This window comes from Ctenopharyngodon idella, chromosome 9 (assembly GCF_019924925.1).
Source record: "Ctenopharyngodon idella isolate HZGC_01 chromosome 9, HZGC01, whole genome shotgun sequence".
In the NCBI taxonomy this organism is placed as follows: Eukaryota; Metazoa; Chordata; class Actinopteri; order Cypriniformes; family Xenocyprididae; genus Ctenopharyngodon; species Ctenopharyngodon idella.
The window spans coordinates 3130953-3156549 of NC_067228.1; the positions used below are offsets into that span (position 1 = coordinate 3130953).

The 25597-nt window shown below is 36.4% G+C and overlaps 1 protein-coding gene across 1 annotated transcript in view; it reads left to right on the forward strand.

Moving 5' to 3' along the window:
* The window catches only part of slc4a10b (solute carrier family 4 member 10b), a 79918-nt gene extending 54802 nt beyond the window's left edge, over positions 1 to 25116 (forward strand). Inside the window, 16 exon segments of the mRNA XM_051906082.1 lie at positions 1006 to 1100; positions 5232 to 5406; positions 5555 to 5688; positions 7988 to 8233; positions 8350 to 8455; positions 8842 to 9003; positions 9142 to 9255; positions 10366 to 10527; positions 10611 to 10862; positions 11161 to 11229; positions 13019 to 13192; positions 13544 to 13666; positions 16590 to 16654; positions 19438 to 19533; positions 19901 to 19930; positions 21048 to 25116. Coding sequence (XP_051762042.1) covers positions 1006 to 1100; positions 5232 to 5406; positions 5555 to 5688; positions 7988 to 8233; positions 8350 to 8455; positions 8842 to 9003; positions 9142 to 9255; positions 10366 to 10527; positions 10611 to 10862; positions 11161 to 11229; positions 13019 to 13192; positions 13544 to 13666; positions 16590 to 16654; positions 19438 to 19533; positions 19901 to 19913 — 1986 coding nt within the window. The 3' untranslated portion in view covers positions 19914 to 19930; positions 21048 to 25116.
* Positions 25117 to 25597: the final 481 nt, after the last annotated feature.

Sequence of the window (25597 nt, forward strand, 5' to 3'; positions counted from 1 at the left end):
CTGCTTTCTCACTCTCTCCTCCCCCATCATGAGCAGACACGCCCCCTACTGCTGATTGGGTACAAGAGTGTTGTGGGGCTCAGTCTGATTGGTCTGATCCACTTTGTTTTTTCTCCTATTTACACAGTCAGGACTATGTACAGGACTATGAGGGGGTTTTTTCAGCACACACACACAGAACAAACCTCTAGCAAATACAGACATCCCACCCTGCGAAAAAAGAAGTGAGAGTCTCTACAAAATCCGAACACAAGTGGTCACAGTAGACGCCTTTGAAACGTGTAATAATACCAGGTGTAACGGAAACGTGTCATGGCTGACCACTTGTGATCTGAGACTGATACAGATTGCTCTGATTGGTCGGCTGGATCAGTGTTTTGTGACTGGTCAACCGCTTTGAGCGTGTTTGGGAAATAACTGCGAGTTTCAAAAAACTAAAAACTCAACTCAACCAGGCCCTGTCCTTTTATTTTGCATATGGGCGGGAATTATTTTAATGAGGAATATTGTGAAAACACATCTTAATTCCAGGTGGAAACAGGCTTTCTCTCTCGTTCGCTCGATTTCTGGGATATTGTATATAATTTGTGGGGTGTCAGGGAGCTGCTATCAATATGCGGGAGACTCCTGGACCTTCCGGGAGAGGTGGGATATCTGCAAATATTCACAGAATTGTTTGTTTGGGTGTTTCACTTTTCAACAGCATTTCTCAGAAATCGCTTACTGTACCTTTTAAGCTCTTCAGGCTTAATTAATTGCAGTAGTTCAACACTTATGATTACAGATTTAGAACAAACACTAACCTTCCGTTTCTCAAAAGCATCTTAAGCCTAAGTAGATCGTGGAACCTCGTAAAAGCTCACAATGCTTTTGAGAAACGCTGCCCAGAATGTTTGAGGAATATCTCTGTGAAGTCTTCTGCTGCTTGCTGTCAGATCTCCTCTAACAGTTTTATGCTAAGAGTGTTGGTGTATCCCTCTATTGTCTCTGTGTTTGATATAACAGGAGAAGAGAAAGATCCCTGCAGTGCCTAATGGAGAGCTGGCAGAGACAGAGGAACATGGTGGACATGGAGGCCCTGAGCTGCAGCGCACCGGGAGGTCAGTCTGGAGTGTGTGTATGTGTGTAGACACATCACAATCACATGTCAGTTTGTGTGAAAGCCTTGGAGAAAAAAAAAATCGTAAAGGAGATCTCTTTAATATCTCCTTTTAGAAGGAATAGAGATGTTTGCAGAAATCTCCTGCTTTCTAGATCTTTTTTTCCAGGTTTTAGAAGAGATGTTAATATAATCTTGCACTGCACTGACACTATCGGATAAGAACAAAACTTGAACTGAATGGACCATATGCACGGAACGTTCTTATGAACTTCCGCAATAAAATAAGCCAACTGGAAAACTTCAGGTGAAATGTCACATGTTGGTGTGTCTGTATCTTCATTTGTCCTGAGGCAGCTTTAACAGCATCAATAGTGTAATATTTAGTTTATAATCAGAATATAGTCACTTAAATAGTCAGGCCTAGCATTAATTTAGTAATTCAAACATAAGACAACATAAAAAAAGACATGTATCAGTGTTCCTCGTCTGCAAAATTCAATTTGCCCATCAGTTTTCACACTTTTGTGTGGAAAAAAACACATTTGAAGTGCTGGAAGAATGTTGCATGTGCATGTTTAATTACAGACAGTGTTTCTTATTCAAACGAATGAAATCAAATTAAGATATTTTTGATGAAATCTGATGGCTCAGTGAAGCTCAAGTTAATTTACACTTTCAGTGCCCAGAAAGGTACTAAAAACATATTTAAAACAGTTCATGTGACTACAGTGGTTCAACCTTAATGTAATGAAGAGACGAGAATACTTTTTGTGCGCCAAAAAAACAAAATAATGACTTTATTCAACAATATCTAGTGATGGGCGATTTCAAAACACTTCATGAAGCTTCGAATCTTTTGTTTCGGATCAGTGATTCGGATCGTGTGTCAAACTGCTGAAATCATGTGACTCTGGCGCTCCGAATCACTGATTTGAAACAAAAGATTCGAAGCAGTGTTTTGAAAGCGCCCATCACTAGATATTGTTGAAAAGTCATTATTTTGGGTTTTTTTGGCGCACAAAAAGTATTCTCATCGCTTTATAATATTAAGGTTGAACCACTGTAGTCACATGAACTGTTTTAAATATGTCTTTAGTAGCTTTCTGGGCATCTGAAAGTGTTAATTATCTTGCTGTCAATGGAGGCCTCACCGAGCCATCAGATTTCATCAAAAATATCTTAATTTGTGTTCCGAGATGAACAAAGGTCTTACAGGTGTAGAACATGAGGGTGAGTAATAAATGACATTATTTTCATTTTTGGGTGAACTAACCTTTTAACCTTTACAATTGTGCCTAGATACCAAAGTCTGCAATCAAAAGTCTGAGATGTCAATCTGAACTCTTATCAATTATCTGAGCTGTTATTCACATTTTGTTGATTTATACTCTGATTTCTTTAAGAGAAACATCTAAGACGAAGTTAATACTTAAACATAACACAACTTAATTCCATTAACTCTCATGAACTATTAAAAGGAGAAATGTTCCTCTCAGAAACCAATATGATGTAAAAGGTCACGCGGCTCACCGTCGTGTTCATTATGACAGTTAAAGGGCACATAATAACGCAGATCATTTAGGATGAATGTTTCATTCTCTACTACAATGTAACCGAGAGCCGTGCCACTGAAGACCAGGTTTTCAACTCTCCAGTGAACTGGACAGATGCCATGTTTGACATTTGGTCACACTCTTCCTGTTGAGTGACAGTTTTCACAACTTTGAGTGACTTTCTCTCTTCTCACAACAATAATCCCCTTCTGTTCTCAGATGGCTCTTTTCTCCCAAATGGTCTGCAGTGATCATATCTGATCAGCCCTAATTAATATTTCTTTCTGGTTAAAGAATACTTTCTTACATAGTCTGTATGCATGGAATACCTGAATGACCTGCTATATTTGCTAAAATGTGCAACGACAAATACTATGCACATTACTGAATGCTCTCGACTTGATATTACATTTCCAGTGTGACACTGGACATAATATCTGCTGTGATTTTAACATCTCTTTCTTGAATTTTTTCGTCAGCACTTGACCCATTAATATTAGCACTTACTTTTTTTTCTATTTCTATTCTGTCTCTCTATTTATTTACTTAAAAAAAGAAAAACTATGTGCACTTTGCTGTAATAACTGGGATTTGACACATACTGTTGATTTGATTGCTTCTATTGTTCTCAATTGTAAGTCGCTTTGGAGAAAAGCGTCTGCTAAACGTAAATGTAAATGAATTGGACTGCCAAATATTGACTTTTTAATACAAAATTGAATTAAAAATGTTAAATAGATGATAACTAGACAGTGTTTTACCTTTATATCTTTATATTTATGTACTACATTGATTTCAGTTTTTATATATTTGTAGTTAATTTTGTGCCACACCAGTTAATGGCGGTGAATTGTGAAAACTGTATTTAGCATTTACTAAATGTGACCCTGGACCACAAAACCAGTCATGAGGTTTGAAATTGAGATTTATACATCATCTGAAAGTTGAATAAATAACCTTTCCTTTTATGTATGTATGTATTTGTTAGGACAGGACAATATATGGCCGAGATACAACTATTTGAAAATCTGGAATCTGAGGGTGCAAAAAAATCAAAATATTGAGAAAATCGCCTTCAAAGTTGTCCAAATGAAGTCCTTAGCAATGCATATCCACTCACAAACATACATTTTTTATATATTTATGGTAGGAAATTTACAAAATATCTTCATGGGACATGATCTTTACTTAATATCCTAATGATTTTTGGCATAAAAGAAAAATCAATCATTTTGACCCATACAGTGTATTGTTGGCTATTGCTACAAATATACCCGTGCGACTGGTTTTTTGAATAAATAAATTAAAAAAATTAAAAAAATTGTCCCTGTGACAGTGCAACTGTTTTTCATATGCAAGATGCGCCAGACTTTCTGTCTTGCTGTGAAACTGCACTGGTCAGAAAAACCCGTGACTTACTGCGAGGAATATTCCACATATGTGTCGGAACATGGAGAAAAAAAACATCTCCAGCCATCCTATAGATAAAATATTTTTCTGCGTAGGAAAATGTTGGGAGAAGACGTGTGACTTGCAAGAAATTCTTTAGACTGTAAAATAAAAAAAGAAAAGAAATAATAGTTTGAAAATTAAGCCTATTTTTATAAGAGAATTAAGCAAGTTTACCCCCTAAACTTACATTACAGTAATACGTCTCGATATTTTATATCTGAGGATCTTTTTAATTCCCATTATTCTCATTAATATAATACAGTACTGTAAAAACACGAAACTGTATTTGGTCAGAAAACTGTGGCTTATTGCGAGGAATATTCCACATATGTGTCAAAACATGGAGAGAAAAAAATCTCTGTCCATCCTATAGATAAAATTATTTTTCTGCGTAAGAAAATGTTGGGAGAAGATGTGTGACTTGCAAGAAATTATTTAGACTGGAAAAGAAAAGAAAAGAAAAGAAAAGAAATAATAGTTAAACTCACATTACTGTAACGCATCTTGATATTTTATATCCGAGTATCTTTTTAAGTCCAATTATTCTCATTAATATAATACAGTACTGTAAAAACACGAAACGGCACTGGCCAGAAAACTGTGGCATAATGCAAGGAATATTCCTCATTTGTGTCGAAAATGCAGAAAAAAAAACTCCAGCCATTCCGTGTCCCAAATGTTGTTAGAAGATGTGTGATTCGCAACAAATTCTTTGTACTCCAAAATAAAAAAGAAACAAGAAAGAAAAAAGTTATTTTTTAGGTGCATTGAGATGTTTTATAATCTGTCACAATAACTGTGACAATATTTTAATGAGAATTAAGCACATTTACCCTCCCATATTCCCATTACTGTGATATTTTACATTTGAGTACATTACATTACAGTAAAAATTACAATTTAAGTAATACTAAAATCCTTTTTTTTTTTGCATTATAGTAATGACAATTTAGAAGGAAAGCATGTTTAATTTTCACGAAAATAATTTTGGTTCCTGGTGAGTGTTTATTTATGTAATTCTCTGTGGAACGTGACACAGCTCTAAATGTGTGGCACTGAATTCCGTTTAAGCCAGTTTTCCAGCTTTTCCGCAGCTCAGAAGGGTGTCTGGTGTTTTTTGTCAGGTTTTTTGGTGGATTTGTTCTGGATGTGAAGAGGAAGGCTCCGCACTTCCTGTCAGATTTCACAGATGCGCTCAGCCTGCAGTGTTTGGCCTCTTTCCTATTCCTGTACTGCGCCTGCATGTCCCCCGTTATCACCTTCGGAGGGCTGCTGGGAGAAGCTACAGAGGGACGCATAGTAAGAACACGTGAACATCATTCAAATACGCACATGTGGTCTGCTTCTGATTGGCTGGTTTAAGTTGCATAGTCAGTAATATTTTAATGTATATTAATGTAGTCATATAAACATGGTTGTTTTTATACATATTCTCCCCTCTTCTCAGAGTGCAATTGAATCTCTGTTTGGAGCCTCCATGACTGGAATCGTGTACTCTCTTTTTGCCGGACAGCCCCTCACTATCCTGGGCAGCACCGGACCCGTTCTGGTGTTTGAGAAAATATTGTTCAAATTCTGCAAGTATGTCTGATGATTTATATCACTGACTTAAACCGCATTAATGAATGAACGAAAATTATTTATACTTATTGGTTTAGATAATGGAAATTCGTTCTATTCTGTCTATCTCTCTCTCTTGTTCTAACACTATCGTTTTATCTCTTCTCTATCGTTCTATCATGTATCTGTCGTTCTGTCTATCAGTTGTTCTATGATTTTATTCTTTGTTCTATCTATTGTTCTATTGTTTTGTCTTGTTCTATCTATCGTTCTCTCTTTTATCTGTTGTTCCAGCTATTGTTCTATCGTTTTATCTCTCATTCTGTCTATCTCGTTCTATAGTTTATCTCGTTCTGTCGTTTTATCTCGTTCTATCGTTCTATCATTTATCTCTTGTTCTATCTATCTATCTATCGTTCTATAGTTTATCTCGTTCTATCGTTTTATCTCTTGTTCTATCTATCTCTTGTTCTATCTATCTATCTATCTATCTATCGTTCTATCGTTCTATAGTTTATCTCGTTCTATCGTTTTATCTCTTGTTCTATCTATCTATTGTTCTATCATTTATCTCTTGTTCTATCTATCCATCTATCTATCTATCTATCGTTCTATAGTTTATCTTGTTCTATCGTTTTATCTCTCGTTCTATCTATCTATCTATCTATCTATCAATCATTGTTCTATCATTTTCTTTTATCTATCATTTTATTATGTATCTGTCATTCTATCTATTGTTCTATCATTTTGTCTTGTTCTATCTTTTGTTCTGTCGTTTCTCCATTCTATTGTTTTATCTCCCGATCTATCTAACATTCTGTCGTTTATCTCGTTCTATCGTTTTATCTCTTTATCTATCATTCTACTGTTTCTCATTCTGTCTGTCCTTCTATCATTTTATCTCTCGTTCTAGCTATCATTCTATCGTTTATCTCTCATTCTATCTAATGTTCTATCTATCGTTCTATCGTTTATCTCTCGTTCTCTCTTGTTCTATTGTTTTATCTCTCATTCTAGCTATCGTTCTATCGTTTATCTCTCGTTCTGTCTCTTGTTCTATCATTTTATCTCTCGTTCTAGCTATCATTCTATCGTTTATCTCTCATTCTATCTAATGTTCTATCTATCGTTCTATCGTTTATCTCTCATTCTCTCTTGTTCTATCATTTTATCTCGTTCTATCTATCGTTCTATCGTTTATCTCTCGTTCTGTCTCTTGTTCTATCATTTTATCTCTTGTTCTAGCTATCGTTCTATCGTTTATCTCTCGTTCTATCTAACGGTCTATCATTTTATCTCATTCTATCTATCGTTCTATCATTTATCTCTCGTTCTATCGTTTTTATCTCTCGTTCTAGCTATCATTTTATCTCATTCTATCTATCGTTCTATGGTTTCTCATTCTGTCTATCATTCTATCGTTTTTCTCTCATTCTAGCTATCGTTCTATCTCTCGTTTTATCTACTGTTCTATAATTTTATCTCTCGTTCTATCTATCGTTCTATGATTTTATTTCTTGTTCTATCTATCATTCTATCTATGTATCGTTCTATCGTTTTATCTCTCGTTCTATAGTTATCTTTTATATCTTCTATCATTTAATCGCTTGTTCTATCTGTCTATCATTCTATCGTTTATCTCTTGTTCTATCATTCTATCGTTTATCATTCTGTCTATCTATTGTTCTATCGTTTATCTCTCGTTCTATCTATCATTCTATTATCTCTTGTTCTATCTATCATTCTGTTGTTTATCTATCATTCTGTCTATCTGTCATTCTATCGTTTATCTCTTGTTCTATCATTCTATTATTTATCTATCATTCTGTCTATCTATTGTTCTATCGTTTATTTCTCGTTCTATCTATCTATTGTTTATCTCTTGTTCTATCTATCATTCTATCGTTTATCTATCATTCAGTCTGTCTGTCGTTCTATCGTTTATCTCTCATTCTATCTATCATTCTATCTTTTATCTATCATTCAGTCTATCTATTGTTCTATCGTTTATCTCTTGTTCTATCTGTCATTCTATCCTTTTATCTCTCGTTTTATCTACTGTCCTATAATTTTATCTCTTGTTCTATCTATCTATTGTATCTGTCTGTCTATCATTCTAGATAGATAGAAACCAACCAGAACACCCTAGAATCTGCTTAGCAACCACTCGGAATACCTTAGAAACCTCTTAGCAAGGCCTGCGTCCCTTCAGACTTGCAGTCTCTCTCCAAACTGTCCAGTAACTCAGAGTAGATAAGGCCTGTGCAGCCTTCAGACTGTGTTAGCGTTCAGTCCAGGCTGACGGTGTCTGTGTTCGCAGGGAATACGGGCTGTCGTACCTGTCCCTCAGGACGTGTATCGGGCTGTGGACGGCGTTCCTCTGTCTGCTGCTGGTGGCCACTGACGCCAGCTCACTCGTCTGTTACATCACACGCTTCACGGAGGAGGCCTTCGCCTCTCTCATCTGCATCATCTTCATCTACGAGGCCTTGGAGAAGCTCATTCATCTTGGGGAGACGTATCCCATTAATATGAACAACAATCTGGAGAAACTCACCACTTACAGGTGAACACCCAACTTAATGAGTGACAGAATGAGATGGACGCCAATTCTGTGTAGAAGATTATAGAAAAAAATGCAGTTTAACAGCAAAGCGAGTTAAAGGATGCTTCTGTTTGTAGATGTTCCTGTATTGAGCCTGCAAACCCCAGCAATGCCACCCTTCTGTACTGGGAGCAGAACAACATCTCGGCTCCGGAAATCTTCTGGGAAGCTCTGGAAGTTCAGGTCAGAAAAGCAGTCCTGACTTTTGAGATTACCTGTCCTAGTTTACAACTGATATTACTCCGCTTCACACGTTATGTTTTATGGGAATAAAAATGTCTCGTTTGAGTGACATGATGGAGAGACTGTTAAGGGAGATTAATGAAATTGGAGGTGTAATAGACTGGATTACATCTGTTAAATCATCATAAAAGATAAAAAGACTGGCAAGAGTGGCAATAACAGCATGTTGAGCAGATGTCTGTGTGATTGTGTTTGTGTTTTGGAAATTCGTAGCATTTAAAGGAACAGCTCATCCACAAATGAATCACTTGTTACCATGTTGTTGTGAGTGAACTATTCCTTTAAGTAATAAAAAACAAACCTATTGTTTATCTTTCTCATTTCAGGACTGCATTGAGAAGAAAGGAGAATTTGTCGGGTCAGCTTGCGGGCCTCATGGTCCGTACGTTCCCGACGTTCTCTTCTGGTCTGTAGTTCTCTTCTTCTCTACAGTGGCCATGTCAGCGTTCCTCAAAGAATTCAAGACCAGCCGCTACTTCCCCACCAAGGTACTGCAGTCGTCGCTCGTCTGAGAGCTGCTGCAGCCTGATGGGTTATCTGCAGTCTGGCGCCCCCTAGTGTTACTGTGGAGTGTCTGCTGCTGCTGTAAGGAGGGGAATAACATTTGTCATTCCTGTTTCCTCCAGGTCAGATCCATCATCAGTGACTTCGCAGTGTTCATCACTATTGCTATGATGGTTCTGCTGGATTACGCCTTAGGGGTGCCTTCACCCAAACTACAGGTCCCCAGTGAGTTTAAGGTATCTGTCTATCTATCTATCTATCTATCTATCTATCTATTTTTCGTTCCTTCTGTCGTTCTGTCTATCCATCATTCTTTTGTTCTATCTATCTATCTATCTATCTATCTATCTATCTATCTATCTACCTGTTGTTCCTTCTGTCGTTCCATCTATCCATCGTTTTATCATTCTATCATTCATTCTAGCGTTCATTCTATCAAGTTGTCATTCTATCTATCTATCTATCTATGTCTGTCTGTCTGTCTCTCATTCTATCTATCATTCTATCTATCGTTCTATCTATCATTCTGTCTATCGTTCTATCTATCATTCTAATATTCTATTGTTCTATCTATCATTCTATCATTCTATCTATTGTTCTATCATTCTGTCTATCGTTCTATCTATCATTCTATCTATCGTTCTAATATTCTATCTATCTATCTATCTATCTATCATTCTATCTATTGTTCTCTCTATCATTCTGTCTTCGTTCTATCATTCTATCATATCTATCGTTCTATCGTATTTATTTATCTAATGTTTTATCGCTCTATCTATCTTTTTTACCATTCTATCTATCGTTCTGACGTTTTGTCATTCTGTCTATCCATCATTCTATTGTTCTCTATCTATCTATCTATCTATCTATCTATCTATCTATCGTTCTATCGTTCTATCGTTCTGTCTATCTATCTGTTGTTCCTTCTGTCGTTCTGTCTACCTATCGTTCTATCATTCTATCGTTCATTCTATCATTCGTTCTAGCATTCGTTCTATCAAGCTGTCATTCTATCTATCTTAAGTTCATTTACACAAGGATATATTTGGGCTGTAAAAGTAGAATAAATTATAGAAATAAAACATTTTAGGAAATATACAAAAGTGTTGTCATATACAGTGGAATATAATAAGGAAAATGCAATATGTAAAAGTACAATAATGTTTATGTGTGGAAAAAACAATAAATATACAATGAAATATACAGTGGTATGTACAGCTAATTATATAATTCAATATAATAACTTCATAAAAAAAAAACAATGTTCAAAGTTTAGTATGTTATATTAATAGCCTTGATAAGAATAGATGTTGCCAATTTAATTCATTCTTGCAACATGTTTTCAGCCGACTCGTGATGACCGTGGGTGGTTCATTAACCCTCTGGGTCCGAACCCGTGGTGGACGTGTGTGATTACAGTCCTTCCCGCCCTCCTCTGCACCATCCTCATCTTCATGGACCAGCAGATCACAGCAGTGATCATCAACAGGAAGGAGCACAAGCTGAAGGTGCTGCTAGTTTCATCTACACATACAAAACTAGTGAGTTTTGCAACGGAGTTAACCCTTCGTTTAACATCTTGTTCCTACAGAAAGGCTGTGGCTATCACCTGGACCTGTTCATGGTGGGCGTGATGCTGGGCGTTTGCTCTCTGATGGGGCTGCCGTGGTTCGTGGCGGCGACGGTTCTGTCCATCTCTCATGTGAACAGTCTGAAGCTGGAGTCGGAGTGCTCGGCACCCGGAGAGCAGCCCAAGTTCCTCGGGATCAGAGAGCAGCGGGTCACCGGTCTCATGATCTTCCTCCTCATGGGCTGCTCCGTATTCATGACCTCAGTGCTGAAGGTCTGGAGCTCAATCATCAACATACTTTCAATAACATTTACATTTATGGGTAAAGGTGTGGTCTCATTTACTGTTGCTCTGTGAAATCCAGTCATTCCAATAAGAATCTGCGTGATCCGGAGTTTCACATGAGGGCGAAAACACAGATGCGAATGACAAACAGTTGGTTGCTGCGCTGACCAATCTTGTTTTGAAAGTGACTTCTGTGTGAGCTGTGTAAATTATGACTGTTTTTTGCACAAAACCTGCACTAACAAAAACTAATAGTAACAAAAAATGTTTAATTTTGTCTCCTTAGTTCATTCCAATGCCGGTGCTGTATGGAGTTTTCCTTTACATGGGCGCATCTTCACTGAGAGGAATACAGGTAAAAACACTATAGACAATGTCTGTTTATCTAACACTGTGTCCTGACCAGGTGTGAAGCGATTAAAAGGCATCTTATCCATGTTAAAGGAATAGTTCACTTCAGAATTAAAATTTCCTGATAATTTACTCACCCCCATGTCATCCAAGATGTTTATGTCTTTCTTTCTTCAGTTGAAAAGAAATTAAAGTTTTTGAGGATTTTTTTCTCCATATAGTGGACTTCACTGGGGTTCAACGGGTTGAAGGTCCAAATGTCAGTTTCAGTGCAGCTTCAAAGAGCTCTACATGATCCCAGACGAGGAATAAGCGTCTTATCTAGAGAAACAATCATTTTCTAAAAAAAAAAAGAAAAAAAATGTACATACTTTTATCCACAAATGCTCGTCTTGCACTGCTCTGTGATGCGCCACGCATTATGTAATCATGTTTCAAAGGTCACACGTGACATAGGCAGAAGTACCGCGGTAGGGTGAAAAACCATCTCATTTTCTCCTCCAACTTCAAAGTCATCCGACATCGTTGTTTTACCTTTTTTTGTAAAGGCCATTTGACTTAGTCTTTGCACGTTCGCTTTATAGACACTGGATCGGTACTTCCACCTACGTCACGCGTGACCTTTCCAACGTGATTACGTAATGCGTGGCGCTTCACAGAGCAGTGCAAGTCGAGCATTTGTGGTTAAAAAGTATGTAATTTTTTTTTATTTTAGAAAATGCCCGATCGTTTCTCTAGATAAGACCCTTATTCCTCGTCTGGGATCATGTAGAGCTCTTTGAAGCTGCACTGAAACTGACATTTGGACCTTCAACCCGTTGAACCCCACTGAAGTCCACTATATGGAGAAAAATCCTGGAATGTTTTCCTCAAAAACCTTCATTTCTTTTTGACTGAAGAAAGACATAAACGTCTTGGATGACATGGGGGTGAGTAAATTATCAGGAAATTTTAATTCTGAAGTGAATTAATCAGAGGTTTTGTCCTAACCAGCGATAAGCAATGATTCTATTTTCTATTTCTGCGATGTTATAGAAACGAGACGTCGATTTTGTTGTTGCATCACATCTGGTGTGGACAGACAAATTGCTTATCACGTCGCATCTGGTTAGGACACGGTGTAAGCATTTCCAACTTTTCAAACTTGAAAAGTCTGTCTTGATGAAATTTTACTTTTTAATCTCCACAACAATATTCAAAGCAATGTTATTTTAGTATTATTGAGATACTATTGTAGTTTTTGTTCATATTTCCATTTTGATTTTAGACAGATGATTTTGATTTTAGTTTTTGTCATTTTTAGTATTTTTTTTTTTTAAAATATAGTTTTTATTAATTTATATTTCAGTTTTAGTTATTTTAGCTCAAGTTAAACTACATTAAAATGAGAAATGTTGGCAGCTAGCTGAAATAAAAAAGTTTGTTTTTATGATTTTTTTTTATTATTTTAAAAAATATTTTTACATAACTAGAAATATAAATATATTCATTATAAAAAAATGAATACGTTTTTTTTTTTATTATTTTACATTACTTTTCAAGGCCTAGAAATCACACTTTTAAAGTTAGGCTACTTCATATATCCAGTTTTTCCAAGACAGCAGCAATCCTGGTTCTTCAAAGACAAAAAAAACTGTTGAATTAAAATGAGAAATAGCTTGATTTTTGTTGTTGTTTTAGCTTATTTTAATCGTTTTGTCTTATTTATAAGTCATCTTGAGGCCCTATTGGAAGTTTGCTGAGGCCCCCTGGTTGAAAACCGCTGCTCTAATACACATTTCTCATCATCTCAGTTTTTTGATCGTTTGAGATTGTTCTGGATGCCGGCTAAACACCAGCCAGACTTCATTTACCTGAGACACGTCCCGCTCCGAAAGGTTCATCTGTTCACCATCGTCCAGCTTAGCTGTCTGGTTCTCCTCTGGGTCATCAAAACCTCCAGGGCTGCCATCGTCTTCCCCATGATGGTATATATTTCACATACTAAACCTTATTATATTATTGCTAATATTTACCACAGTATGCAAGTGTATGCAACTAATATCATCCATCGTACAGTAGATTTCTGACAACCAAGTTTATGTACACTACCAGTCAAAAGTTTTGGCATATCTACTTAATCTCCTCCCAATCCATTAAAAATATAAATGTATAGTTTTAGTTTTGTGAAGACATTCACAGGCACAAAACTAATCAGAAGGTTTTTAAGATCATGGAAACATACATGTCTAAACGTTTGTAATTGCCTCTCTTAACTGTTTTGATTAATGTACTTGGTGTAATATGTGATAATTGAATTAGTGATTTGCTCTTGGCAGGTGTTGGCGCTGGTCTTTATTAGGAAGCTGCTGGATTTTTTCTTCACAAAGAGAGAGCTCAGCTGGCTCGATGACCTCATGCCCGAGAGCAAGAAGAAGAAGCTGGAGGATGCTGAGCGAGAGGTGAGCTTTACAATTTATTATCTAATTGTAACATTCACTGCAAATGAGCACTTTTGCTGCAAGCAGCAATTTACAAGGTCCAAGTAGAAGAGAGAGAACCAATGAAATGCACAGATGCGCCTGACATCGAAGATTGGAAGGAGGATTTTAAAGGCAGCAAAAGGCTTCTAATCAAATCCTGAAAATCCTGAACACTACCATTCAAAAGTTTGGGGTCTGTAAGATTTGTTATTGTTTATGAAAGAAGTCTCTTATGTATGGAAGCTTGTTTCCGCTATGGAATAAAACTACAGATCCACAGATACAAAATTTCTTGGCCGATACCGATAGCTGATTATGCAGAATGATATCTACCGATAGTTTGTTTTTTCTTATATATATAGCTAACTAACAAACTGTGAACACTGGATAACTTTCCTGAGGTAAATGCAACGTTAAGTGACATTGTTCACAAGCTGTTTTATTGACATCTTTCGCTGTTGAAACACTGATTGAGTGATTACATGAGACATGACACAGATTTTGGTAAGTTGTACTGTATCTTTTAACATACCTTCAGATGTTCATACATGTTTTTCGAGCTGTAACTTGTATTAAATTGGAAGAGATGACTCGCGCTCTGCACTGCCGCTTAAAATGAGGCTCTACAGCGATCTGACACGTCACATTTAAGAGTGTCAAAACGGCATTTATTGTTTATTGCATTTATTGACAGAATTTGAAAGCTGAGACTTTGTTTCTTTTTAGAAGTAACAAAGCACAAAGCTCTTTGTGATTATTGGATGAGAGGCACGCTAGAAATAATGATTAGTGTAAGGAAAAACTGCAGACCTGGCAACCCTGGCTTGAACTACGGGTGATTCATAGAGCCTGCTTTAATGTCGCTATTTTTTAACTGATAATGTGTTATTATTGCATTAACTTGCCCTAAATTGACCCACAAGAGATTTTCTTCACACACAGTATGAGTTGCAGTCGGACACATTTTTCCGCACCCTTTTGATTGACAGGATATAATCGGCCCTGATCATCTGCTGTTTTTAAACAATCGGCCAATGGACGATAGTGAAAATAATTGCTTTTATTGGCCGATACCGATTGTTGGCTAATACATTGGTGCATCTCTAAATAAAACAATTTAAAAGATATCGGCAACTTTTTTCTCACAATTACGAGAAATATACTCGCAATTGCGAGTTATAAAGTCAGAATTGCAAGATATACTGTAAACTCACAATTCTGACTTTTTTTTCTCAATTGAGAGCTTATATCTTGCTGACTTCTTTTCTCAGAATTGTGAGATAAAAGCTTGCAATTGCAAGTTATAAAGTCCAATTCTGAGGAAAAAATGACTGACTTTTTTTCTCAGAATTGTGAGTTTATGTCTTGCAATTTTGACATTATAACATGCAGTTCTGGCTTTATAACTCACAATTGCAAGTTTATAATATCATGCAATTCTGAGAAAAAAAGAATTGTGAGATAAAAAGTCACAATTACCTTTTTTATTGTTTTATTCAGTGGCTTTCATCAAACTTCCATACGTATGCTCACCAAGGCTGCATTTATTTAAACAAATATACCATTTATTACTATTATCAATGTTGAAAACAGTTGTGCTGCATTTTTGTGGAAACTGATACATTTTTTCAGGATTCCTTGATGAATAGAATGTTCAAATGAACAGAATGTATTTGAAATAGAATCTTTTGTAACAATTTAAAGATCTTTACTGTCACTTTTGGTCACTTTAATGCATTCTTTCTGAATAAATGTTTAATAAAAGAATTAAATCTTGATCCCAAACATTTGAATGCTAGTGTATGTTAATTAAAACTGTCAGCAGCGCCCTCTGTCGGATTTGAGTGGTATGACATTCACTCATACTTTATTGACATTGAGCCTTATTCATTAAACATGAGCAGAATACATTTGTGTAAAATGTTCATAAAACCAAATGTGCATAATTCATAATCACTTAATCGCTCAAGCCTGTTTGGCAAAGCCAGGCTTTCAGATTTCAAAATGTTACAACATAAACTGTACATTTCTAAATACTCTGCAAATATTTGCCAGCTATTCCTTCACATTTAGTTAGTTATATATCCAGGTATATAGCATGTGTGCCCAATTTTGTGCAAGGTTACATGTTTTAAACACTTCCCAAAAAATCCAGGAAAAAGATCTGCAAGAGCTGAGAAAAGGAGCATTTCACACAAAATTTCTCTGCCGTCACTCAAACCGGCCAGCAGTACTGAGCACTTTGCAATTTGAGCAATTTTATATTGTTGTAATTTAGTTGCTAGGCAGCATAAATCCATCACATAATTGGGATTATTACATTTTGCCACAGAAATAACCCTAATGCAAAATTTGGTGACTTTTTGCCACACGGCGACAATAATAATAAGGGGGAAATAATAACCTGCTACAAAAACTTCACTGTTTGGACCCCTAATAACACAAGTAATTAGTATTTGGAAGACGATTTCTATGTAACTGAATGATACAACATGACTGCTGGTTGAATTTATTTATATAAGCTGAATGAGAGGAAAAGGACGAGATTTCTTCTCTGTTTTTGAGAACTCATGGAGGTCCTGCTTTAATGAGGAGATCTGATTTGTGCTCCAGTTTTACAGTTTGTTTTTCCTGCATTTAGAGACTTTCTGACCCCCTGGCAAATAATCTCATGTTTTACTCTTGCTAAAATTGCCATGATACGTTTCTTATAGAGAGACCCCGATTCACCCACCTCAGTATCTGAATGCATTCATTTCATGCCAAACAAATGGAACATGAATTGATCTGCCAAAATGTCCCTCAGCAAAGTTATTTAATCTCAAAGGGTCTCTGAAGTTCTCTTTGGCTGGACGGGAATAAAACTCTCTCTCTCACTCCTTCTCCCTGTGTTTTCTGCCAGGAGGAGCAAAGTATTTTGGCAGAGGAAGAAGGAATCGTACAAGTGCCATTGGAGGGACATTACAAGTATGGACCAGATTTTCCTAACTAATTCTCACAATAGCAAGCAATACTAGTTTTTGTTGGCTTATTAAAACAGTAAGGCCATAGTTACAGTGATATCCATGGGTCCCATAAAACACGACTTTGAGTGCAGTATTTTATTTTTTAAAAACAGCGACAGAATCAGTGTTCACCGACACACACTCTTAGAAAACAATGTTTAACGGGGTTCTGTGTAGAACTTTATACTACGGGGCTGTTGAATGCTTGAATCTGATTGGTTGACGAATGTTCTAAGGTGTGCAATTATTTTCAGGGAAACGCACGGCTAAAGTAGTTCTAGCAGGTCTTGACCGCATTACAGTTCCATATCACTTCGCCAAATGATTTCAGTTATCTCAAATAGGTCCTTACAGCCTACAACCGCAAAAGAACCAAAGCCCACAACGACACCGACCAAGCAAATAAATATAGTAAACAATAGGATAAAAACGACAAATTTTTTCCATGTTTTTTTGCCACAAAATTATATTTTATTATGTACGGAACAGTACAGACACACACTCGCACAGAAAGGTGTTGTCAGCGCTGCTCTGACGATTTTATCTGTAAAATAGTTTAGCAACTTAAAAGCTACATGACATTTCTCACTAGTGAGGCGATAACTGCGCTGTTCTTGAAGCAGATAAACATACAGTTTCGCTATTAGTAGAGACGCTGCTGCCGAACACTGTTGAGAGATGCACACAGACTCAGGTAATTCACACGCTTAATCTCTCTCTCTCTCTCTCTCTCTGAATAACTGATTAATGTCTCCTCTCAATGGCTCAAGCCTTCGTTACTAGTTCTGAAAAGATGTTTTGGAATTAGCAACGGAGGCTTGGGATGAGATGCGTAAGAAATTAGTCCCACACACAAGAGCATTTTAAGGACAAAAACCTGACAAATGTCTTGAAATACAACATCAGAACAGTGTCTTCAGGTGTGGTAACTGTAGTATAAGCAGAATAATTGACTTCAGTCTGTTGAATTATTAGAAAAAAATGCACACCCGCTTCGTTTCATGGCCGCATTACCACCTCAGGTGTGAATTATTTTCTAATAATTCAATGCCCCGTCATCAATTATTCCTTACCAAGTGTTTTTGACTCAATTTTAAAGATTCCTTTATGCCAAAAAGGTTCTATAAAATGAGAAATGTCTTAAATGATTGCATACCTTTCATATTTAATGGGTTATTTAAATGTTTTCTAGTGATGAAGTATGTTTATGAGCTGCTTATAATTCATAAAATTGAATTAAAATCGAAAACTATTGAATTAGTTAAAACTAAATTAAATCCAATGGGGGGTTCTACTGTATATATAAAGTGCCTGACAGAAGTTTCTGTATAAAATCTTTTCTTCTAAGAGCAGCACAAAGAATTTGGTATGGTCAATGTCCCTTTAAAGGTGCAATATGTAAGATTTTCTGTCCACTAGAGGTCGCTAGAGGCCTATTCTAAACAAAGGCGTAGCTTGATGACGCCAAGTTTGAGCACGAAATCTTGGGACATGTGGTCTTCACCTCACAGCCGGTGCAAAAGAATAGGGATAGGACTTGGGAAGAAATCATGTTCATGGATGCGATTATTAACGTTACTGTAGTATGAAGCAGAGCAGGACTGAGTGTTGTGGGAGCTGAACGAGGCCTCTGGAGCAATTGCGAAACACACGCCGCGAGCAGCGGAACTTTTATTATGCCACAGTCGCCGGCGCCACTTCCGCTTTTCCGGTCATGAGTATGAGGTAACACAGCTCTGTTTATCATATTAGATACATTTGAGTGTGTTGAAAATGAGGTTATAACGTTACTCTGTGCGTTCGCTCGGCGGCTGCTGTCAGACACTTGTTGCACACTGCAGTAAGCTTGATTGCAATTGACAGGTGACTCCTCACGCGTCCCAGAGCCTTGGTTAAAATTGCGATTTTCTCACGATTTACAAATAGTTGGAAACATTTGGGATATTCTAAGTACTCAAGTGAACAAAATATATAACACTGGCCTAGTGGTTTTTGGATATTTTACTGCAAAGATCTTACATATTGCACCTTTAAGGCAAGTTATTTCACTCGGCGGCCATCTTTGAAACACCTCTCTTTTAGTCATTCAAGTGAAGCTTCAGTCTCTTTGAATGGGGAAATATGAAATTCTCCAAAGCTGTTCACCAAACTTATGATTAAATTTCATATTTAAAATCACCAATGAAATTTGAAAGCAGCTGTCTCGTAAACACTCAAATCATGACAAAAAAAACTGCATTTTTCAGGCTTGACCAGCCAATGTTCACGTGTAGTCCTACATGCGTGTCTCAGAACAGTGACTGTGTCTATAGCAACCAGAGCTGCAGTGACACAATGACTTTACCAATTGGCGATTGGCTCTTTTATTTAGAAGGCGGGACTTATTCTGCCATATTGTGTGTTGCACTTTCTCCCATTCATAGTAATATAAGTGCACCGTCTATCTATATCTAAAGTCTTTGGAATGGATCCCAGATGCTCTAGGTACTTACAGTACATGCATACTGTACATATATACCCAAGAGAGAATAGATAATTCAATAAATAGAATAAAGGTTGAAAATCTTCAAGTAATACGTTTTGAAAAAAAGACACAAATGATAAATATTAACATTTATTAATAAGCAATTGTCAAGCATTCACTATTATATTACAATTTTGAGTCTGAATTTCTATTTTTTGACTGGTTTCATGCACACACCAGAATATTAATGTTATATTTATGTTTTTATTGGATATTTTCAGAGATGATCCTTCTACTGTCAACATTACTGATGAAATGTCCCGAGGCTCCTTTGGAAATACTTGGAACACCGTCAACTCCAAAAATGATCCCAAAAGGTTCTGATTAATTTTCATATGAAATGTTTTTGGTATAAACACATCTTTCTGAATCCAGCCACATGATTTGAAGAATCAATCATGTTTATGGCACTTGGTTGTAAACGATGAGTTGCTGAAGTTAAGCCAGGTACACACTGTATGATTTATAATAGTCCTTTACGGCTGTTTTACTGTAGTATTTACAGGGAATGTAGACACAATATCTGTTTTAGTTTTCTGTACATTAACTTTTAAAAAAATATTTACCACACCTTTATATGGTCATTGTTTGGAAACATCATACTACATATTGGCCTTTTTTAATCCATTTATTCTGCATGATAACCCAGTTTCATTTAATTATTTATTCTTTCTTTTTTCTTAGTCCCCTTTCCTAGATGCTGAACCCCCAAAGGTGAGTGTTCTCATAGCAACATCCCACGTCACTTTAGGATCTCATCTCGTCTTTCTTTGCATGGCAACAAGTATTTTGGTCAAATTGGCGGCGTTTGATAAAATTTGATTGTAATCCATCTGGAACAGACATTTACCATTATGTGTCTCTCCAAGAATGTTGGAATTCACCCCAATTTTCCCATCCAGTTAGTCAGTCGAAAACAATAAATCATTCACATCTCTCTGTAAGTGTCAGACAAAGATAGACAGCATGTGATCGTCTTTTGTTGTTGTTGTTGTTGTTTACTACTTGGACAAGAAAAATGTCTAATCAGCCGTGAACATGAATGTGTGTCCGGGCTGCTTATTATTATTATTATTATTAATTATTATTATTAAGATCATCATGTGCAATGAATTCAGAGGTAAATATTCTGCATATAAAGCCTATTTGACATGAATAAAACTAGCAAACTCACCAAATGGCATCTGTGCAGCAGAGAACTGTTTTTCCCATTCTTTTTCTTCATAGGCATTTGAAAATTTTCTATAATTAAAAAGTTCTGATGCATTAAAACCACAGAACCAAAACCAGACAGCTCCAAGATAAATCAAAATATTATAAACTTTGATGTGAATTATTTGGAAAAACAACATATGCACAAGAAATGAACTACATACAATGATGCATTGCATATCAAATTAGCAGTGATGGAACAATATAAAACTATTGACTGTAAATCACTGCAGTAAAAACATTATGAATATAAAATACCACATATTTGAAGTGCAATATAGAAAAGTTAAGAGTTAAGAGTGTAAGGAGACTTGATTACAGCGTTCGCAATGCTTCTTGGGAGTGCAGTTTCCACAGTAACTGGATTTTTGTCCTGATTGTTATGGGTAGTTAAGTTCTCCAGCCTGTTTTTATTAATTAGTTTATTTTATTAGTTAATCTGTGCTGTCTATACAGGAAGACTCAGGGCTAATGATTGAAAGGTTATTATAGTATAATTAAAAATCAGGTTCTCTGGAAAAAATTAATTGGATTTGCCAAACTGATAATCATTACACACTAAACTATTGCAGTTTAAGTACATTCTGGTAAACTAATTATCCTTTTTGTTATTTTGCAGCCTGTCTAATAAGAGAGTGCACAAGGAGCATCGATGGAAAGAAGAGATGAGAATCTGACTTATCTGATACACTGTGTACACACACACACACACACACACACACTTACCTAGCTATCCAAATAGACTTCTATTGTCTTTTAAAGGAATAGTTCATAAAAATGAAGAAAAACTATTCCTGAACTACTGAAGTGAACTATTCCTACTGTGGCCAGTTTCATAAACATAGCTGCTAAGTTAAGACTGTGTCTTAAGAACTAGTCTGATCAACTAGCAATTAGTTAGGGCTAATCAGTGTTGCCAAGTCCTCAGTTTTCCCGCGGAATCGGGCTACTTTTACACTGTTGCCACGTGTTGTTTTTCATGTCCACGGGTTGAAGCGACCACAAATAACATGATATTTAGCCCCTGGAATGTGAATTTTACCAGGAGAACCCTGCCCAAAATGTGGATTTTACCCCCCGGAACGCAATTGGGCTAGTTTTGAGTAGCAATTAGGCGGGTTTTGTTGTGAAAACCTGGCAACCCGGGGGCTAATCAGTCTTAAGGTCTTTGCACACTGAGTCCGAAATTCGCATCCGAAATTTCCGCACGTTAAAAAATAAATACGACCTCACATTGTGTCAATCACGTTTACACACTGCCTCCGAAACTTTCGTCCGTCGTAAAAAAATTCGGATCACATTCGATTTTCTGCGTTTTTCACATCCGAGGCACGCATTTTGAGAGACGTTTTGACAATTCAGAGCTACCGTACAAGCGAACGCCAAAATCCCATCTGACAAGTTGATCCACGTCGTCTACAGCACAAAGCAGCAGCACTGTATGACAAACAAAGTGCGAAATACAAAGAGACCGAATATAAAGACAGATTGTGCCATGTAGCAAAGCATCAAACTGAGCCACTGACATCTTGAAGTAAACGAAACGCTCGGGATGATCACGCAGCTCCTTGATGAGGTGGAACTCTCCTTTCTCTCTATGCAATCTCGGGATTGGATGGACCCAATATTTCCTCTTTCTTTTTCTCTTTTTAAGAAGAGACTAAATCATGCTCGCTGCTTGAAGACTCCATTTTGTATTGTTTTGCGAATTTTTTCGCAAGGGATTCATTCAAGGTCTCTGTGCATGACGAATTTTTAGGGTCATGAATACGAAAAAACGCATACGAAATTTTCAGACTCAGTGTGCAAAGGCCTTTACACCAGACGCGATGCAATAAGATTCCAGCGACAAACAATATAGGTGCGTTCACGCCATATTGTATTTGTTTTAACTATGATATTCTGGCTCGTAAAAGGCGTTCACATCCTCGTAGAACTCGTAATTACAGTCCGTAAGCTGGGAGTGTACCACGTGGCCGCTGTACTACCTGACCGCTGTAGATTCATTTAGGCGTTGATATTGGTGCCATAGAACTGCATATTTCCCAGTCCTTGAACGTGAACAGCTTTGAATATCATCTCAAGTTTACGGTAATTACGCGGTGGCATGATTGCAGCATTTCCACACCAGATGCGGCGGCGACGCGACTATGAGACGCAATAAAATCAATCAAATATCACAGCTAATCAGAAAAGCGCGTGGGCAGGCTGCCTCACAGTGTTGCCGCAGGTTTTCCCACAGAATTGGGCTGGTTGTTTTATGTTTGCGGTATGAAGCGACCCCAAATAACATGATATTTAGTCCCTGGAATGCGAATTTTACCAGGAGAACCGCGCCAAAAACGCGGATTTTACCCCCCGAAACGCGATTGTGCTAGTTTTGAGTAGCAATTGGGCAGCTTTTGTTGTGAAAACCTGGCAACCCTCTCGACAAGCTCCCGGCACTCGCAACAAAATGGATTACGTACATAAATTAATGAATATTACACCATTTTAACATTTATTAAAAATACATACTATGTTACTGAAACAATCTTTGTCATAGAATACACTTCTGTGTTCACAATGAGTTTGAACGTTCTTGTTACCTTTATTTATTTTGAAAATCTGAGGTGAATTGTCCATTGTTGCTTTCATTTCGGCTATAAAAGACACACAAAATGATATTCAAACTCACATTAGACGATTTAACATAAACATTACCTGAGATTATCGTTTTCATATTTGGTGTTGTTGTTCCAGCCGCGACATCACAGAAAAATAGAAACCATTTCTAAAATAGAATCACGTGTCGCCGTTGCGGCTAGTTAGGACAAAAAGTCCGATTAAAGACATAGAAAAGATCACGTGTCGCGGCGTCGCGTCTGGTTAGGACACGGTGTTATTTTTTATTCAAATTAGACCAATCTACCTTTTTATGTAACTGACTTTCTTTAAGTTATGACCAGTCTTGGAGAACATCATTAGCTGACAAATTTGTAATACTAGTTTAAGCAGTTTATGCAACCGGCCACTGGTATAGCCTAAGTAATGCGAATTATAATCAGAATAACCCATACACACACTCTACCCCTAACCCAACACGTAAATGAAAACCTTTCAAATTTGTGTTATGATAAAAACATTTGCTTTATGAACAACATATCCATGAGTTTTTACAGATTCTGGGCACATTATCCAGCATTTTTGTCCTTAAAGTAACAAGCAAACGCACATAAAGCTCCCAGTCTTGTCTTGTGTTTCTATATTTTTAAAGTATATCACAATGCTAAGCTTTTTAGCTTCTAGGTATAAAGCCTGTACATACGTATAGTAATACCAGCAAATAAAGCGGAGACATGGATTGTGTGTAAGATGAGGAGAAAGTGTGGCAGAATTTGAAAAATTTTAAACTTTATTTTAAATGCTCTCTAAAATGTTTTATATGTTTTGTATTTTTTAAAAAGTATTCCTGCACAACTTTCACATCCCTAAAGGTACAGTTTTAAACAAATGTGTAGACAATATCTACAGAAATTGATTAGCTAAACCAAGGATATTTTTCAACTTTTTAGCAATATATTCAATATTGCCACCATTGGGTCCTTGAGCAAGACACTTCACTTCTTGATGTTCAATATTCCTGCAGTCACTGTACTTACTTACTTGGATAAAAACCATAAAAACGTATTGTAAGTTCTTGATATACCTTCAAATATCAGAAAATTGCTGTATTTTGCTGAACGCTGTCTTTGCATTTATGCAATGAGGAATTAAATCTTAATCATAGAACATTAATTTTAGCTATTCATATTTTTGCAATTATTTGTACTAAGAATGCTGCTTGTGTAAATATTATTTCCATCAGACTTGTCAAGAGTTCATACCTCTATTTTGAAGGCTGTATGTTGATCCTCACAATGCCAAAGTGTAGATGTGTTTTCATGCCAATAATGATGATGGAAAGACATCTGAAGTCATATCAGCTGCACATCAGTAAACTGTCCCCTCAAAATGATTGTCTGTATTATCTCTTAAGCAATTGAATGCATTATCTGGATACTGTACTGTAAATGCATCTTCAGATACAGATTGCATTCCCTTTCCAGAAAAAGCAATAGTGTTTTAGAAGTGCGGGTCCATCTAATAATGTTTTCAGAATTTTGTTGCATGTTGAGTTCCTTATACAATGAATTATTTCCATTTAAAAACCTGTAACTTCTGCCATTTATATTGCTATGGATATTTATAACAAATATATACAAAATCATACATACTGTAATATTATTACCATAGTTTGATTCACATGTTTTGCTCTTATTGTTATGCATAGATTTGTTTTGTATGGATTATATCTTCACCCTCAGATGTTTTGATTTTAAAAGACAAGTGATTGTTATCATGCTAATATTTTCACAGTTTATTCTGACTTAAGCTTAAGTCCTATTATATTACTGGAGTAATACATCTTCTTTTGACTGTGTGTTGATGTTTGTGTAAATTATCTGGAATATAACTATATCCTCTGTGTGGTGTGACTTTGGGATCTTTTAACTGTGTGCTTTCATTGTTTTTTGGGGGATATGGCTTAAATATCCTTCATTTGCACTTGTATTTCATGAACTGGGAGAGATAATTAGATTTTTCTGAAGTTTTTGTTCCTGCTTTTTCTTCTACAGTGAAATAAAAAGCTCTGCCATATGAATATGGATGTGTCCCTGGATAAAGAATATCTTATTTTCTGTAATTGACAAAAAAAAAACAACAACAAAAAAAGCATAACAGTACAGTCAAAATCATATCAGTCTGACATAATCTATCGCTTCATCCCTTCTCTATATGTGGAGATGGCTGGAATTTACAGTTTTATTATTTCTCAAACACTGAGATGAATCTTTAATAAAGTACACCTTCACAAATACAAAAACAGACTCTCTCTCTCTCTCTCTCTCTCTCTCTCTCTCTCTCTCTCTCTCTTTCTCTCTAAAATTGCATTACCATGACACTAAATTACTGATTTGGGGGTTTTGCTCATTCATTCAGAAAATAAAAGTTTTAAATTTTGCTTGAAACTTATTTGACATATCAGAAGGCATTAAAAAGTGTTGTGGATATATAGTGACAGTTCTTTTTTTAGTACTACATACTAATGTTATCAATGCAAAACATCCTCAGATTTGTTAATAATAA